An 18,571-nucleotide genomic window follows, 5' to 3' on the forward strand; every position below is an offset into this window, starting at 1 on the left:
TATTAGATTACAGCATTGTGCAACTTTCACAAGAGGTAATAACATTCCAAAATTCAGATTTCTCTTTTTTGAACAAAATTTATTCCGTTTTTCAAAAGTGTCATTCTAAGATAGTGTATTTTACAAAAGATTGTGCTGCTGCTCAATGGCAAATCCAATTGTGATTTACACCATTCTGGAGAACAAATAATTATTCATGAAAACAAAGACATGTTTGAAGTCTACAGTGTAAATATATATAATGCAGATACCTCATGTTTAATTTAAATGGAGAGAGAGAGTAATTCTATCTGGAAATTGTAAATCTAGAAGATCACACAGCATGTAAAAATCATCAAAAATATAATTTGGTCCCCAAACATTTAAGTAGGAAAGGGTTACACATTCTGACATTTATCACATGAACTATAAAAACATTGTATACAAAAGTATATAAAAGATAACTTTTGAAGTCATGCTTAACATATTCAAAACATAGAAAAAGTATTTTAGAAAATATTAACGAATTATATTATTACAATGCTTTGAAATTAAAATGAACTCTGAAAAATACAGATTGTAAACACTTCATTACATTAGATTAAATTAATTTTCTATTACTTTTTAAAACTTAATTTCTCTCTATACAATACTATGGGCAACAAACTATCTCCAACAGAATATAATGTCCTAATAGCATCTGTTCACCCGATACCTGTTATACTGTAATTTGTATCACACCTTGTGTTTTAATAAATTGTATATGCCACTTCCAAAGACACTTCAGGGAATTAGCCAGACACATATATACATATTTCTTGAAAAATAGTTAATTTAATATCCATTAGTACAAGTTAATCTAAATATAAAAATTGAAAATATTTTAATGCAACTGTATAAATGGGGAAGGACTATAGAAATCAGAGGTAAACTAAGTTTGTTATTGTAAAACTACCATTTTCTTCCCTCTATAATTGTACAGAAATATACAGTTGTTACATTTTCTCAAGTTGGATTCTTATTCAATAAAGACTGAAGCATTATATTGGTATAGCTCTACTTTAGTTCCACCTATTCTAGAAGATAGTATGGCATCAAATCATGTTAGCAGCTTGATTCCACGGCAGCCACCAATTTGCCAGTTTTCCGCACCTCCTTCTCTTTCTTCTGAAACTTTTCTTTCTGTTTCTCCAGTTTTTCTTGTGTTTTTTTAATATCTTTAATTTTTTTCTTTATTGTTGATCGGTCATTTTGACTGGATACTCCTAAAGCCTTTAAAAGAAAAGTTACGTTGAGCAGAGCAGAATACAGTAAAAAGAGTCTTTTATTGTGGTACTAATTTTCATAAACAAAAAATTAACATTTCAATTTTTAAAATATTTTCCTTGTATCACCTATAGCAGAAATAAACTCCAACTTCTATGGCTTCCTCTACAGAGGTAACTGGCAACATTATCAAAAAGAAATTATCAATACGTGGGCGATATCCAGTTCTTTATCATCACTGTGTTAAACATCTGACTGGTGTTTGGAAACTATCAGGTCTTGGATGAGGAATAACATGATCAGACCTAACCCAAACAGGGTGGAGGAACTATGGATTCAGAAACTCATGACTTGATGAGGCCCCAGGGAGGGAAAACTCACAATCTAGGTGTACTTGACTCAGCTCTTTGTGGAAGGTGGAAGTCATGGCTTTTACCCAGTTTTGATAAAAATGGAATTGTTGTTATTGCTATTATTTTATATTATTATTATTTTGGTTATGGCTTCTTATTGTATATATCACTAACTCCGTTTTAGTCCAATCCCATAAACAAACAAATAGAGCAAACCTATTAACATTGTCACGATGATCTTTGAATCTTTGACATTCTTAGGCTGGATTCAGCTCAACGTGTTTCAGTGTAAATAAAATGCATTGGACTACAGAAAATCTTTTCAGAATCTTTCTTCTAAAAACCATTAGGTTGTCCTATAGAATCTAAAAAACCAAACAACCAGTTCTAAACATGTGTTCACACATTTGTAAATAGCAGCTGCTTTTTATTACCATGTACAGACTGCTGTGAATTCTGAGGGAGCTTTCAAAAAATGTATTGTGGCAGAGGATTTTGAAGGGGAAAAAATGGAATATCATTCAGAGACTATGTAAGTAAACAGATGTACCAAGTGAAGTAGCCAATAGAAAACAAATAGGATTCTAATACCTCCTCAGTCATCAAGATCACTCTTAACAGCAATTTCTGGAATAACTTAACTTCACAGGACAATTGACAAAATTAAAAGAAAACACCTCACCCATATAGACCAGGCTGTATTTCTTAAAAAGGATAGATGAAATCATAGTAATGTTATAAATCGATGTAATATAAATTTTAATCAACAGATGGCAACCTTTGATAAGACTATAAACCCATTTTGGCTTTTTTAAACATTACATCATGCACTTACAATTCCCTTTCTCAACCCAAATAAAAATTTAAAATGAATTTGGACAGATTATAATCCTATACTGCTTAATAGTGAATAATCCTCATTGAATACGATGAGACTTGCTTCTGATAGTTTTGCCTTGGATTGTTTCCTATAGGTTAGGAGGTAAATCCTAAAATGGTTTTACAACATAATCCTGAACAAGCTGTTTCCTGAGAAAACCAACTGTGTCAAATGGGATGTCTTCATTGATGAGCAAGCATATGGGTTTGCCTTCCTATGGAGTATGCAATAATTTAGGGAAATGCAATATTCAATGTATTATTCTGTTCTCACATGGAGAGAGTATGTAGAATCTAGAAGCAACCTCAAATTAATGTTACAAGCCCTACATAGGGAAGGAAGGAATATTACTGCATAATTCTGCAATAAAAAATCCATTTAATACAAGGTACTGTTCTACCCAGGATTTACTAAATACAGTAAAAATTATAATTTATACTAACACCTTAAGTATAATATAGATTTATACAGAAACAAGGGCTCACCTTCAACTTTTCACTGTCGAGCAGCATTAACTGTTGCCCATCAATATTTTTGCTTGTGAATTCTGAGATGTACTGCTCCATGTTCATTCCCATTAGCCAATGGCAGACCTGTTGTGTGGTCCATTCAGAAATGGGCCTGTTGTGCCACTGGTTTTGTTTTCCAGTAGCTGAAGGTTCATCATCTATGGTCTGATTAAGTAAAATCAAATTAATCAGTTTTCCCCAATAAACAATAATTTAATTTTATTGACTTTAAAACTAGAAAACAATTTCCAGTGTTTTAAAATCTTAGAAGGCTTTCACAATGGACTTAACTTGAATATTTTAAAACACACCTGTGTCAAAACAGATTTAATCATTAGATCTCTGAGACCATTCCTTACATTGTTCTCCATGTAAAATATTAACATCTTTTGAATAGATGAGTCAGTTACTTTTTTTGAAGTTAAATAACATTCCATGCTCTTTTTATGTGCGTAACAGCACAAAGTGAGCATCATTAAGACAATGAACAAAACTTGCCAAAACCCTGGCAAGAGGCTGTTGTACTTCCAAGAACAATTTGATAAATTACATCTGTTATTAACTTCACTAATTATATAATTAAACTGGTCGAACACAGAAAAATAATTTGAAATTAATGATAAAAACTCTTTAGGTTCTGGCCTTCTAAGTACAGAATAATGATTGAGACATCTATGATTGTTTATTGAAAAGCTTCCTGGAACTTAAAGATGGACCAATTAGAAAAAATAAAAGAAAAAAACTTAATGAAATCTGAAACCATTTTTATATTGCTTGACTAACATGCAATTTCTGTTAATTCAGTGATTGGGCCAATGGAAGCAATTGTAATGCTTAGTTATATATACATAATTCTATGTTGGTTTTAATATATAATTAACTGCAAAGTATTCTTTTATTGGAGAATTGATTTGTTCGCCCTAGTTTGCAGTATCTCATGAAGATATTGTTAAGGGATAAAGACCACATTGTTTGTCATCAGTACCACTTCTAGCAACAGTAAACCCATATTACTTTACATATTTCTCCTATAGCACATTACATTTCTAGCAAGTAGCTGATACTTTGATCAACACATTTGATCCTGGAATTTCATCCTGTTTGCTAAAAACTGGCAATCTACTATTTTAGTTTGCATGTTCTTTCTGGACCAAGATATGCCATTCATTTCAAATTCACAACAAAAGAGGAAGTCTAAAATGCCTCAAGTTTAAACTCAATTACTGTATTAATCTTGGTGGCCCTGCTCAGACTGACAAACTAGCTTGTACATTGCATAAAGCCATAATATGAATTAGATTTAGTTAAAGCACAACTTGAGTCAAATCACACAAGCTGGTATGTCTGGCCAATAAGAAACATTCAGATACATGTAGTCAAACAGTACTGTAAATCAGTGGTCCCCAACCTTTGTGGCTTGGTGGCCCGGCTGGGGGTGGGGAGAGAGGGGAATTGGGCTGCGTGAGCAGTGAGCCAGCCTGCACACGCAGCCTTTGCACACTCGTGGAACGGCTGCATGAACATGGGCCGGCCCGCTGCTTGCGCAGCCCAATTCCATATAGGCCACAGCCCAGTAGTGGACTACAGCCCAGGGGTTGGGGCCCCCTGCAGTAAACTTTAAAGTATTTTTGTTCACTGTGTTTAACATGTTGTAAGATGGGAGTTAAATAGCTGGGCTAATCCCATTTTAATTTTTTGGCTACAGTACCATTATTCAGGAGTTCCTTACCAAATTTCAAAACATATTGCAAAATTGGAGAAGCTTGGAGACGATAAGCAGTGCACAAGCTACAGATTTTCTTTCCCTACTTTACTGTATCAAGCAAACCAAAGAATTCAGTTTATTTTTTTTAAATAGGAAAGCCATAATTTTAAACGAAACATGTATGCAGCCATCATTCTCATCCAACCAAAATCAACTCCTGTTTCCAACAAAGAAAATAAACAGCCCAAAATAATTAAACTGCTTAAAAATTACCACATTCTCAAGACAACTGGAAGACACAGATACAGAAAAAAAAATTAAACTCCAAAATAAATTTTTTACAAAGAAGCCCCAAGAGCATAAAAAAAGAAATTACTAGCAAAAACATATTGTTAGAGTAAACTACATGCAGACTGTTAACACTTATCAGCAAATGCTGAGCTTATCTTTCATTATAAACAAAAACAAAATAAAAGCCCTCACTCAATCCTGCATAATTCTGAAAGATGCAATTTTCCCACTTTAAAAAAAAAGTCTCCATAAAGATTCTAAAATAATTTCAATGGCTAGAATTATACCTCATGGTCCAAAGACTGAAGAAGCATCTTAGCATGGAAAATAGCAATCGAAAACTCTGTATTCTGTTAGAAATGCCATTAGATGCCATTCATATTAATCCTACCAGCAGCTTCCTTATGAAGTATATTGGATTCATTAGAGCTACTCAGAATCAATAAGTCATAGATTTGGGTTGCAATTAAAAAATGTTGTGTATTGGACTCATGCTTGAAAAGATAAATGTCTTTATCTTTTCAAAGATATATTTTCTAAATGATGGTTTTATTTTTATATGGACTGTTAACATTTACTACTATTTATTTAAAAATAAATTATAAGAAATAATTGATAAAATTATCACTTCATTTGAATATTTAATGAAATGTATCATTTATTATATTTAGAAAAACATGTAATAAATGTATTATACCTTTATTATTTTATTTACAAATCTCCACAGAAAATGGTAATATTGACAAAGAAAAAAAATAATGTATTGAACTTAACAGACCAAAAACTGGCTAGGTTTACTAATGTCTATTTTATTGTTATGTTAGGCAAACTGAAATGACAAGGTGGTCTGAATTGTGACATCAACAACACACACAGACACACTGAAACTCACCTCATCTGAAGAGAAGGTTAAAGTGTGTGAACGCCCTGAAAGATTAGGCTCTGCCACTAACCCTGACAGATCACAACTTGGCTTGCTATGATATGAATCATCTATGAAAATTCTACTCTGCAAACAAGTGAAAATAATGTTTTGTTAACTTATCCCTTGGAATAAATCACAAGGAGACAAAGTACTTTTTTAAAAAAGTAAAAATCAAAAAGCACCTACTTAACAATAGCATTAAGCTATATATATCTACAATGATATACATCATTTATACAATCATTTATGTATTACTTCCCAACATATAAAATATATAAATATTGAGGTTTTATCAGTGGGAGGGAAGGAAGTCTTTTAGGAATACAGGGTTAGTGACAAAATTATTTCTTGAAACCAGTGGCCATCTCAGATATGAAGTTTTAAATCTTAACGGAAAACGGAGATTTCCACCAGCAGCATTAGCTACTGGCTATTTCCAACTATGCGAAGGAAAAGCAATTTTGTTGATTGACCCTTCCTGTTGCAGCCTTTTTATTTTGGAGTTTCCTTATGATCCTCAGAAATGTATTTTACTAAAAAGAAGTGCACAAATGGGCAGAGGAGACAAAAATCCTTTCTCCTGAAAATATTAACACCTAAGCACTTTGCTCAAGTCTTATGGGAAATGTATTTTAGGATTTTGCCCATCACAACCATATGACTGTAGAGATACATTTCAAAACAGTTTGGATTACAAATCTGAGTATTAGTTTATTTAGCCAGAATAGTTATCCAAAAGGAAAAAAAGAAACAAAAATGCATAGTTCAAGTTTTTGTAGGAAAATTAAAGGTCTCCTTAAAACGGGTGATTTGTATTATTATTATTATTATTATTATTATTAAGTGTGTAAGTTATTTGATTCTGTTGTAAGTCTAGGTGACATATAAGTTTAAAATAACAGAATCTGAGAATGGAAATGTCTGAAAAATATTAACAATGAAATCTCACAAATCAAACATCATATAAAGGACCACCACCCATTGTAACTCAAAGTTGGGGGAAGAGCCCAACTTTAAGGTCTTGTTTAAATAATGGGGACCATATAAATATCTGGGAAGAATACTGTTTCAGAGAGCAAGTGCTATGACTGAGATGGCCTACTTCCTATGTCCCATCGTGTGATACTGTTTAATTGATGGGATATGCCCACTCTGCTCAATTATATAGGATGGGCAGAAGCTATAGAATAGTGGTCCCCAAACTTTTTTGGCACCAGGGACTGATTTCATGGAAGACAGTCTGGGAAAGGATGGAGGAGGAATGTGCAATCAAGATCCGGTGCATGTGAAGTTTTGCTTGCCCACCGTTCATCTTCAGTGTGGCCCGGTTCCTAACAGGCCACAAACCGGTACTGGTCTGTGGCCCAGGGGTTGAGGACCCCTGCTATAGAAGATAGGTAGATAACCAAACCTATACCAGCTTTTATAGGTGATCACTAGCACCTTGAACAAGGAACCCGGAAGCTTACTAACAACCAGGGCACTTCAAGAATTGGAGGTGTTATGTGGGCATGCCCATCACTACCCATGCCACTGCATTTTGGATCAGTTGCAGTAAGTGGTCTTTAGGAGCTACTCATGTACACTACTGCAGTAGTTCAAACATGAGGTAACCAAAGCATGATATGAATGTTTTAAGGGTTCTTGGTCCACATATGAACACGAGCACTTGAAGAATCTGTATGAAGGCCATCTTGGCCACACCTGCCCTCTGCTCTTTGAGTAGAAACTACAGTTCAAGAATATTTGCAAGTTATATAACAGTCCTAAAGAGGAAGTGTAACCCCTTTGAGGATGAAAGAGAGAACATTTCCAGATTTGGTGGTCCCCCCCCCAAAAAAAAAGTTATTCAGTTTTGCCATGGTTAAGCTTAAGCTTATTCCGCCCCATACAGTTCTCCAAACACTCCAGACACTGTGAAAAGATTTTGACATCATCTGGTCAGTCAGGGATTGATATGTACAACTGGGTAACTTGAAAGAAGAAACAAAGTGACAAAAATAAGAAAGGATAACTATTTTGATCCTAATTATGCTCGTTAAAAATGAATTAAAAATCTAAGTACATACTTGCATATAAGTTGAAAGGGCCTAGATCAGTGGTTCTCAACCTGTGGGTCGGGACCCCATTTGGGGTCGAACGACCATTTCACGGGGGTCGCCAAACAAGGCTGTCCGCCATTTTTTCCCCCTTTTCTTTGGCCACGCCCCTGGCACCCGGTGATGTATAAGTGGTTAGGGGTCACAACATGGGGAACTGTATTATGGGGTCGCGGCATTAGAAAGGTTGAGAACCACTGGCCTAGATTATATTTATTTTTATATCTATATCCTGCCTATCTGCACAGAATAAACTTTTTGTCCCAGTTTGAAATACATTTAATTATTTATTTTTTCACTGTTTCAGGGAAATAACTTGGTCAAGTTAAATTCAAATTTAATGTCTCTATTTATTGCATTAATGTTTTATATTGGCATTTATACTGATTTTAAATGGCCTAGAGTTGCCTTTGGCAAGATGAGTGGATATTAGTTTAATAAATAAATACATTCCAAATGTATATTAAAGCTGCTGCTACAAAGGTGAAAAATATGTACAGGTCATCCTCAACTTACAATCGTTCACTTAACAACTGTTCGAAGTTGCAAAAAAAGTTATCTATAACTTGTCCTCAAAGTTACAATTGTCGCACCACCCGGCAGTTCATGTAATCATATTTTGGACACTTGGCAGCCAACTTACATTTACACCTGGTTGCAACATCCTGCAATCATGTGGTCATGTTTTGTGATCCCACCCCCCCCCTTTTTTTTTTTTGCAAAAACGCCCATTGGATGAGCTTGATTTGGACTTATGGTCTTTTGACTTGTTTAATGACTGTCATAAAAATGGCTGTAAAATACAGTCTGATAATATGGTGACTCCACTTATGACGGCAATGACTTATGACCAAAATTCCAGGCTCAATTGCGGTAGTACGTTGAGGACTACCTATATCCATTTACCTACTTAATATTTCATAGCCCATAGACACTGAACATCTTTAAAACTTTCAAATCACTCAACATTATGTGCTAGTACAACTCATTTAGAATTTGTTATTTTGGGCTGCATTACAAACAAATACTGCTAAGGATTAATGATCAGAATCACTAAATGAACAGGTAGCTTAACCGAAATTAGACTACTTTATTAATACTTTTATTAAGATCTCAACCAATAGGGATTTGAAGAGCAATGGGAAAAATTGATTAGGAACACACTCTTTAAAGCTCCTTATATTTTCCTTAAAGAGGTCCAGCTTTTTACATCAAGAAACAGTATGAGAAAAATGTTAAACCAGGAATTTTACCCAATGGACTTCACAACATAAAGAAAGTATAACTAGGTTTAACAGCAACTAGCATGATGTCATCATAATAGTATGTGAAACTACTTGTTTAATAGACATACTTGTTTAATAATTTGCAAAAAGCATTTGTGCAATAGCTTACTTATGCAAGACGAGTTACAATATGGATTCAATATTCACACAAGAATCAAAGTGGTGATTCTACAACTTTTACTTTGCATCAGCTAAAATGATCCCATTTGATATGACTCAATCAATTTGTATTTCATATTTCTTGCATTAATATATTTAATGTAGTACAAATATTAATTAATTTGGATGGAAAAAGGGAAATGCCAGTCAGACTCTACAGTGGGGATATAATAGCTGGGTAAGGGGATCAAACAACCAAGAGTTTGTTTTGCATCCCACAAGACTCTTAGACAAACATACATGAATGTGTGCATTGTGCTAATGGATCCACAGAATGGTCAGTCTGGATCCAACCCATTATTGCTTCACTAATGAATTAGAAACTGCACTGGCTAAATTCACATAATATCCTAAGTCAAACAAAACTATATTATGGTTTAGTTAAACCTTAGGATGATTGTGAATCTAACCAGAGAGCTACTTTCCTGATTGATACGCTTTATTTTGTCAGCTGACAAGCCATAAAAAATAAGTTTTCCCTAGTGAAAGGAAACCATTCAGCCATTTGCAAGCAGGCATAAATTGGTTAAAATTATGTTGGCAAATACTTTGCAAGCTTCCAAGATATAAGAAATGATCTGCCAAAGAAATGACAGACAAAATGAAAAAAGCATGGTTTGGAATGCATACCCAAGATGATCACAAAACTGAAATAGCAAACGAATCTATAAAAGAAAACCAAGCTACAGAAAGATTTACCCACTAAATTTGAAATTAACATTATCACAAAGGATGTAGAAGGCAAGCTTATAAACATTGTATGGGATATAAAACAAAGCACTAGATAGATGGTGATATTATTAGATTCAGCTTTGGAATAATTACTTTCTGTAAACACAGAAAAAGTAGCTTTTAACAGATTTAGCTATTTATTATTTATCTAAATATCAACTCTTGATAATAAAAATATGCAAGAGTCCCTCTCAATGATAAACATTTCAGCAAATTTACTTAATATTTTTACTTAATTTTATAATATTTTTTTTATTACAGTAGAGGAATCCCATTGTCTTCCATGTGTTACTGCTTAAGAAGTTTAGAGGAAAAAATTGCCTGAAGTTTCACTAAATATATTGAACAATTTTACTATTTTTAATATGTTGTTTGCATCTTAACCAAGAAAGTTGCAGAGTTGATAGAAATTTCTTCAAAATGATATGATGGATCACTGGTATCAAAAAGTAGTTTGCTTACTATGATTAATTAATATTAATTAAATTACTGCACAGGCCACATATATCAACTTTCTGACTCAGTACTTTAGCAGTTCTGTTAAATATGAAGCAGGGAGTCTAATAGTAATGTTTGATTTAACAACAAAAATAAAAAAGGCATGGATTTATGCCTTCCCACATTTCACATTCTTTTTTTAACATCTTGACAGCCATCTTGCAAGATCTTGGATCCGTCATTACTAATCAAGATTTGCCAAGCAGAGACATATTAACTTAAGGAAAGTTAGCATTAGTAATTTTTTTCTATACTTGTGGTTAGTTGCTTTAACTGTTGTACAATTATACATATCTTTATAAATGTTTGGAAAAGCTGTCAGAAGCAATATGTTATTTTTTTTTAAAATAAAATTTTAAAGAAGCTAGGAGAAAGAAATAATTATCTTATAGTTTGTAATGAACTACCTTTCATAAACAATATGAAAGGACCATTGAACCCAGAAAGATTCTGATCTAACAAAACATTTCTCCTGCTGGAACCGAGCTCAACAATTGTTTTTCTCTTAGCAGAGTCTTTTACACTGCTAAGTCCAATGCCCTAAGGACTGAATTATTCCTTAAATAGAAGATTTGACTGAAGAAAAAGAAAAAGTCATCTTTCCCATGACTTGAATTACTCGAAATGAAATACTGCCTTGTCAGGAGAAGCCTGAATCCAACCCTACATATTTCAGTAGTCCTTTCTGGATCATAGTATAGAAACTAAATTTTACCTAGCATTTCATGCCATACTGAAATTTCACACATTAAGAGAGATCTCTGTAGTTTTAAGATAAACATCCCCAGAAATGTCGGTAATATGTAGTGATAACTAACATGTAAACTGCATTTCCAGGTTGTATACAAGATATAAGGTAGTCCTTTGGGTTCAAAGAAGACATAAGATAGCTCTAGAAAATCCCAACAATATTAATTATTGAGGAAGTCAGTGTATCTAAATTGCATAATATATTCAAACAGACTACATTTACCTTGCTTCTGGTCTTCTCTTGATTTTGTTCAATGGCAATATCCTGCCCACTCTGAGAAAAACTCAGGGTGCTACTAGAGCTATGTTCCTTATGGCTGTCTCCAAACCAAGAGAAAGGCATACAAGTAGGAATAGGTGAATCGGAATCTGAGGCAGATAAATTGTTGTCAGGGTCTTCCAATAATTCTCGGGAACCTCTGAAATAATATCATGTCCATAAAACCATATATCAACATTTACTCTACATGCAAATCAAGCTATTTAATGTGTTTGTCACAGTTCCTATTTTAACATTCAGTATAATCATTTATAGCACAAAACTTAAATAAATTTAATAAACTGTGAATAAGCTTGGCTTACTATTTTTAAAGCATTTTAAAAATAGTTCTGTTACTAAGGGATTTTTGTCTTATTCTAGCAAACAGAAAAGAACTGCCACTGCTGAAAACCTTTTATCAATAACTTTGGAGTAGGTACACAGAAAATATATATAAGTAAAAAAAATCTCTGATTATGTTACACTTTTCTTTTTTTTAGGAAAGTTTATGTAAGATTGGGTATAGAAACAGGCTTTCAGGTGTTGTTTTCTGTATGGAAAAAATTAGCTCACAACTGAATCCATGAAATTCCCTTTTTCATTTCACTATTAGCTTATTTTATTTTATAAAAAGGACAGAGTTAAACTGCTTCATAGCTATCTGAAAAAGGTCTCTGAAATCTAAAACATGTTTATAAAGTTATTTCCAAATTAAAAGCAGAAATAGAAATTTTTAAAGATATAAATTGGACACAATAAGCACAAATGAATCATTTGTACAATATTCTGAAGATGAACCCAAGCTCTTCAAACCTTAACCCATTTTTGAGTAAATTGCTATATAATAGTATCAGAGGATACTACGGCCAAATGATATAGCTTGCTGTTAGACTTTGAACACAGTGCGTACCAAGATACAGGGACTAATTCTTCAAAAATGGTTCTTAAAATACTACATAAAATACTTCATCCAATTGTACTTTCTTACATGGCTCACAGTTATGCCGGACAGTGTGTAATAAAAAAAGGAATATTTAGTGTTTTAGCAATACAATATAAAAAGTTTCACCAGAAGTTATTATACTGTAATCCTAGGATTAATAACTTAAAAATATATAAAGGAAACTGCAGTGCAACTTGGACTTTTAAATACAGAATTTAAAAACAAAAAATTAAAAGTATAGGACGTTTGTCCTCTTTTCTATTAAAATCACTTCCAATGAAGTACAAGAAAAGAAATTCATTGAAAATTTGGTACAGTAAGTGTTTGGATTCTAGATTTTCTGGAAAAAGAAAATTTATAAATTTATAAAATTGTTAAAAAACTAACATGGAAAAAACCCTATATTATGTAGATTGATAGAACACTTGCACCTGAAGACTGAAATTCTCAGTAAAGCATGCAATACTGAACTGAATTCTTTCAGAAAAAAACATTCTAGTTCCAAAGAAATACTTCAACTTGGAATGTATCAATAAGAATGAATCTATGTATACCTGCTGTCCAGAGAACCTCTTGCATTTTCTTTTTCTTGCTTTTTGCCTTTACCACCTGATTTTCTTAGGCCCCTGAAATTATATTGAACCAGTAACTTAAACACTTCATAAATCTTAAATTGCAATCCTTACCTAGAAGTAAGACTTATTAATTAAACCACAAATTTGAATAGACATGTACAGGATTGAGTTGTTCTAAAGCATTCGCATTAAAAGCCAAAGTATAGCAGTTTATCACTCTACTCTGATAAACACATAAATCACAATGTATTTTACAGTTCAAAACGTTCACAATAGAGTATATGCTACACTGAATACTCTTTATGAAAAATTATTTACTGAAGAATGAAAAAATGATACAGTATAATATAAATTAATAATATAATGTTAAAGAGAAATGTTTCCCTAGCTTCCCATAGATATGAGGCCTCACCCAACCCTAGGGCATTCCAAAATTTTAGGCCACAAATGATTTGATTTACTCTTGTTGGAGTACAATGCTATCTATTATCACCCAGAATTCCTATGACTTGTACACCAGCAGTGGTTCTGAGTACTTTTCAGCATTATGTATAACACAATAGAAAAATGTGGGTTAGACAGCATCACCACCAGATGGATTCGTAGCTGGCTGACCAGCCGTACTCAGCGTGTGGTCCTCAATGGAACTGCATCTATATGGAGGGAAGTGTGTAGTGGGGTGCCCCAGGGCTCTGTTCTGGGCCCAGTGCTCTTCAACATCTTCATCAATGATTTGGATGAGGGGATAGGCGGGGAACTCATCAAATTTGTAAATGACACCAAGCTGGCAGGAATAGCCAACACTCCAGAAGACAGGCTTAAGATACAGAAGGATCTTGACAGACTTGAACATTGGGCGCTATCTAACAAAATGAAATTTAATGGTGAAACAATTACTTCAATATGAGCCAGCAGTGTGCTGCAGCTGCCAAAAAAGCCAACACAGTGCTAGGCTGCATTAACAGAGAGATAGAATCAAGATCACATGAAGTGTTAATACCACTTTATAAAGCTTTGGTAAGGCCACACTTGGAATACTGCATCCAATTTTGGTCAACGCGATGTAAAAAAGATGTTGAGACTTTAGAAAGAGTACAGAGAAAAGCAACAAAGATGATTAGGGGATTGGAGGCTAAAACATATAAAGAATGGTTACTGGAATTGGGTATATCTAGTCTAATGAAGAGAAGGATGAGGGGTGACATGATAGCAGTGCTCCAATATCTCAGGGGCTGCCACAAAGAAGAGGGAGTCAAGCTATTCTCCAAAGCACCTGAAGGCAGGACAAGACGCAACGGATGGAAACTAACCAAAGGGAGAAGCAACCTAGAACTAAGGAGAAATTTCCTGACAGTTAGAACAATTAACCAATGGAACAACCTGCCTCCAGAAGCGGTGAATGCTCCAACACTGGAAGTTTTTAAGAGACTGGACAGCCATTTGTCTGAAATGGTATAGGGTTTCCTACCTGAGCAGGATGACTTCCAAGATCCCTTCCACCACCACCACCACCATCATCATCATCATTACAATTATGCTAAATTGTCTTTTACCTTTAACAGCAATTTGCTATATAATAAAAAAAACACCTGATAGCTATTTTTCTAGATTTTAGGCTACTTCAAACACACTATATGCAACGATCTAGCTCTCTGGAGAAGTGGAGAAGTTCTACTTTTAACTGACTCTAGATCCAAATGATAGCCTCGTTATGATGTTAAAAAGTAGTCTGAACGAAATAATTTGGTTTCATTATTTAAATGTATACAAGTAGTCCTTACTTAACAAGCATAAATGGATGCAAAATTTTGGTCACAAATTGTTGCGGTTGTTACTCAGATCTCCATAGGATCTGCGTTGATTTTTATCACTATTTTTACAATGATTTTACTCTCTAGTAAAATAAGGCCAAAAAAATTTTTTCCCCATGACAATAGAAGAAATTCCAGGACATACTTAAAGTGTTATTTTAATACATGTATTATCAGCAGTAATTATTCAGATGAATATCTAACTTTGAATGTAACAGAACTGTAGTTTAATAAACCAATGCAAGTTTCTGTTGTTAAAACCAAAAAAGTCATACCCAAAATCTGGAAAACGTCTTTTGGATTTTCCCACAGAAGAACCGTCCCCTGATTCAGCCTTTTCTTCAGCTCTTTTGTCATCTGTAATAAATATATTTACTGACATAAATTATGTACCATGATAATTTAATCAAATGATGAGAGAAAATAGAGCAATTCTACATAAGGATAAACAAGAAGTTATTGAAGAACACTTTCTTAAGGTGATAATGTTAAACTCCTAGATCTTAAGAACACTGAATAAAGTGCAGTAAATATTTCACAGAAATAGGAAAATTAAAATAAGCTTTCCCCCCAAGATAAAAAAAAATTAGACGTTTTTTAAAATAACACGTTTTTAAAATATCTTTGCAATTACCAATGGTGAAACAAACAAAGGTAGCAAGTTCTCAAGACAAGGCCTAGTATTTATAGGTACATTCTGCCTATCTATTCAAGTTTGAAAGAAGCAGATAATAAGAAAGGAAATTATGCCCATTCAAAAGCTGAGGAAGAAAACCTTGATACTGTCCGATACCAGTAAAAAACTGGATGATTTTGAGCCAGTGAATCTCTCTTAACCCAACCCATCTCATAGGGCTGTTGTGAAAAAATAGGAGGAAGGTGTGGGTTGGATATAGTCATCATCAAATAATAATAATAAAAAAAACAATAAAGGCAGGATACAAACCAACAAACTCCCAATAGCATCCCAATACCAGCCATCAGTGACAAGAACCTCTACTGCTCTGAGAAATAGCAATCAATTTTTTTATCTAGTGTGACACACTGAAAAAAATACAGCCTCCATAAACGATCCTCAAAGTAAAAACACAGAGTATCGTAAATTACTGCTGAGAACAGTTTTAGGAAATTGTATGAATCCCTTCAAGCCAGAATGATATTTAGACTACTTAATGATCACTAAATATTGAAAAGCTTTTTCATTGCTCTAATGTTTCCATCGGCAATTCTTGAAGGCCAATACAGGAAGGGTCCCACAGAGAGATATTCTGTTCATGTAGCTCAGGGGCCATTGAATCCTTGTCTCATGACCTGCTTCACTGCATTTTCAATAGACTTCTTAGAAGCTTTTTACTGTATTGGAGCCTTTATTCCCTGGCCACTCAGGTGAATTATACGTTCAATATTTCTTATTGAATAAAGGTCCCCAAATAACAATTGCTAACATTGCATCACTAGCACGTATAAATGAGCTAATATAGTTAAAACATAGGTAAGGTTAAAGAATGACAAACAAAACAATATTATCATTTCCTTTCTTTTTCTTCTGCAGAGATTCTCAAATCTTCAGGACATGCCAAAATTAAGATTTCAAGAATCTTGAATAAACTGCAGCAAAGTTAGAAGATTGGGATTATGATTGAGAAGTAGAAAGTTGCTGAATAATATTGAAAATATTTCATTTGTGGAACCTTTTTGTAACAATATTATGCAAACAAATAAAATTATACAAATTTATATAACACAGGATTAATAAATATAGCAACATATAAATGAAAGGAAAAAAGAAGGCCTAAAATTGCATTTATAAGTAGTTACAAAAACCGACAATGTCGAAAACAAGTTGGTAAAGTTGGTAAAAACATTGTTGCAAATCAATTTTAATTTTTCCTTCCAGTGCTGTCTAATTCTTCTGGTCAACTCCCACGCTCTCTAAAACCACTATTTTTGTACAGTATCTTGATATATTCCAAATACTGGGGATACAGCCAAGAATAATATGCACATTCTTACCATACTGCAATAGAACTAGAGTCATATTAATAATCTTGCTGATGTCAGCCCCAAGCACAATAAATAACAGGATACAGTCAAACTATATGGGTTTACTTTCTGATTCCTGAGGGAATCTACAATTACCCAAACATTAATTGTAGTCACCTCTTTTCAAACATTCTTTGAGGTGTCCAATATACGTCTATTGTTGTATTAAAATCATTTTAAGATAATAGGAAAATAATGTCATTTGATTTAATGTGATCCTCCATTGATTTTGGCTCTTTATAGCCAAGGCCTAAAGGTAACTAACTATGAAATTCCTTCAAACTTACTATAAAGAGTAGACTATGGAGCAACAGATAACTTTTCTGGAATCTCTAACTATTATGGGGCTTCAGAAGCACTAATTACATATTAAATCAAATAAACTAAATAATGTGCATAATTTGAATATACTGCTAAAAACAGAGTGAGATTTTTTTAAATTCATGTTTAAAAACACTTTCTTCAGACTTGGGTTGACCCAAAGTTATAACAATATTAGAGTTTACACAAAAAATAAATTTAGATAATATTTTGAACCTGAATATTTTATTACATGTTACAGAAACATCAAGCATATCATAATAAAAACAATGAGATAAAATACAGTGCAGCAGGATGACTAGAAAGGCAAAAGATACAGTAAGAAAAGGCAAGACGATGTACCATTCTAAAGCTGTGCAGAATATTTATATGCACCAAATTAACGTTATTAGTAAAGAATAAATTCTGCAGGCTGAATCTACATACTTACCAATGGCTTGCGTTATCTTAAACTCCTTTGTCTTCCAGAAATATATTATTTTTAACTGTGATTACTGATGACATGCATACTTTTTTATAGGTAAATGGTTCAGTTAAATCTGTGACCAATTGGTATTACAGGGGTACTTTGGTACTCAATGTTAATTGGTTCCAGGAGGTACAATGAGTACCAAGCAATGAGCACCAAACAAATTATTCCCATAAGGAATAATGTGGTGAGTCACAAGGCAGCTGACACTGGCAAGCTCTAGCTTGTGGATGGAGTACCAAACAAACAATGAGTACTGGGATAAAATTTTCACATCAAAATGCATTGAATACCAAATTCAATGAGTTTCAAAGCAGTTGAGCACCAAGACACCAAGCAGGCAGGAATAGCCAACACTCCAGAAGACAGGTTCAAGACACAGAAAGATCTTGACAGACTTGATCATTGGGCGCTATCTAAATCCAATGGTGAAAAAAGTAAGATTCTACATTTAAGCAAGAAACCCCAAACGCACAGGTACAGTATAGGTGGTACCTGGCTCAACAGTAGTAACTGTGAGAAGAATCTGTGAGAGTCCTTGTGGACAATCACTTAAATATGAGCCAGTAATGTGTTGCAGCTGCCAAAAAAGTCAACACAGTGCTAGGCTGCATTAACAGAGGGAAAGAATCAAGATCCCCCTTTATGGATTACTGCCTTGTCGCGGCAAAGGGGCTTCCGTAACTCAATGAAGCTATGAGCTATGCCGTGCAGGGCC

At 33.8% G+C, this 18,571-nt stretch overlaps 1 protein-coding gene across 4 annotated transcripts in view; it reads right to left on the reverse strand.

Moving 5' to 3' along the window:
• Nucleotides 1-58: 58 nt before the first annotated feature.
• The window catches only part of LOC120316324 (neurabin-1-like), a 52,951-nt gene continuing 34,438 nt past the window's right edge, over nucleotides 59-18,571 (reverse strand). For 2 of the 4 annotated variants that reach the window (XM_039361769.1, XM_039361770.1), the window contains exons 14-19: nucleotides 15,296-15,377; nucleotides 13,189-13,260; nucleotides 11,656-11,851; nucleotides 5,876-5,992; nucleotides 2,964-3,152; nucleotides 1,084-1,251 (exon numbers count right to left, since the gene is read on the reverse strand). In XM_039361769.1, the coding sequence (XP_039217703.1) occupies nucleotides 1,084-1,251; nucleotides 2,964-3,152; nucleotides 5,876-5,992; nucleotides 11,656-11,851; nucleotides 13,189-13,260; nucleotides 15,296-15,377 (824 nt within the window). Of the gene's footprint in view, nucleotides 1,252-2,963; nucleotides 3,153-5,875; nucleotides 5,993-11,655; nucleotides 11,852-13,188; nucleotides 13,261-15,295; nucleotides 15,378-18,571 lie in introns of all 4 variants that reach the window. The other 2 variants (XM_039361771.1, XM_039361773.1) reach the window with 2 other exon arrangements.

This window comes from Crotalus tigris, unplaced genomic scaffold (genome assembly GCF_016545835.1).
Source record: "Crotalus tigris isolate CLP2741 ecotype Arizona unplaced genomic scaffold, ASM1654583v1 scf7180000019363.1367679, whole genome shotgun sequence".
Lineage (NCBI taxonomy): Eukaryota > Metazoa > Chordata > Lepidosauria > Squamata > Viperidae > Crotalus > Crotalus tigris.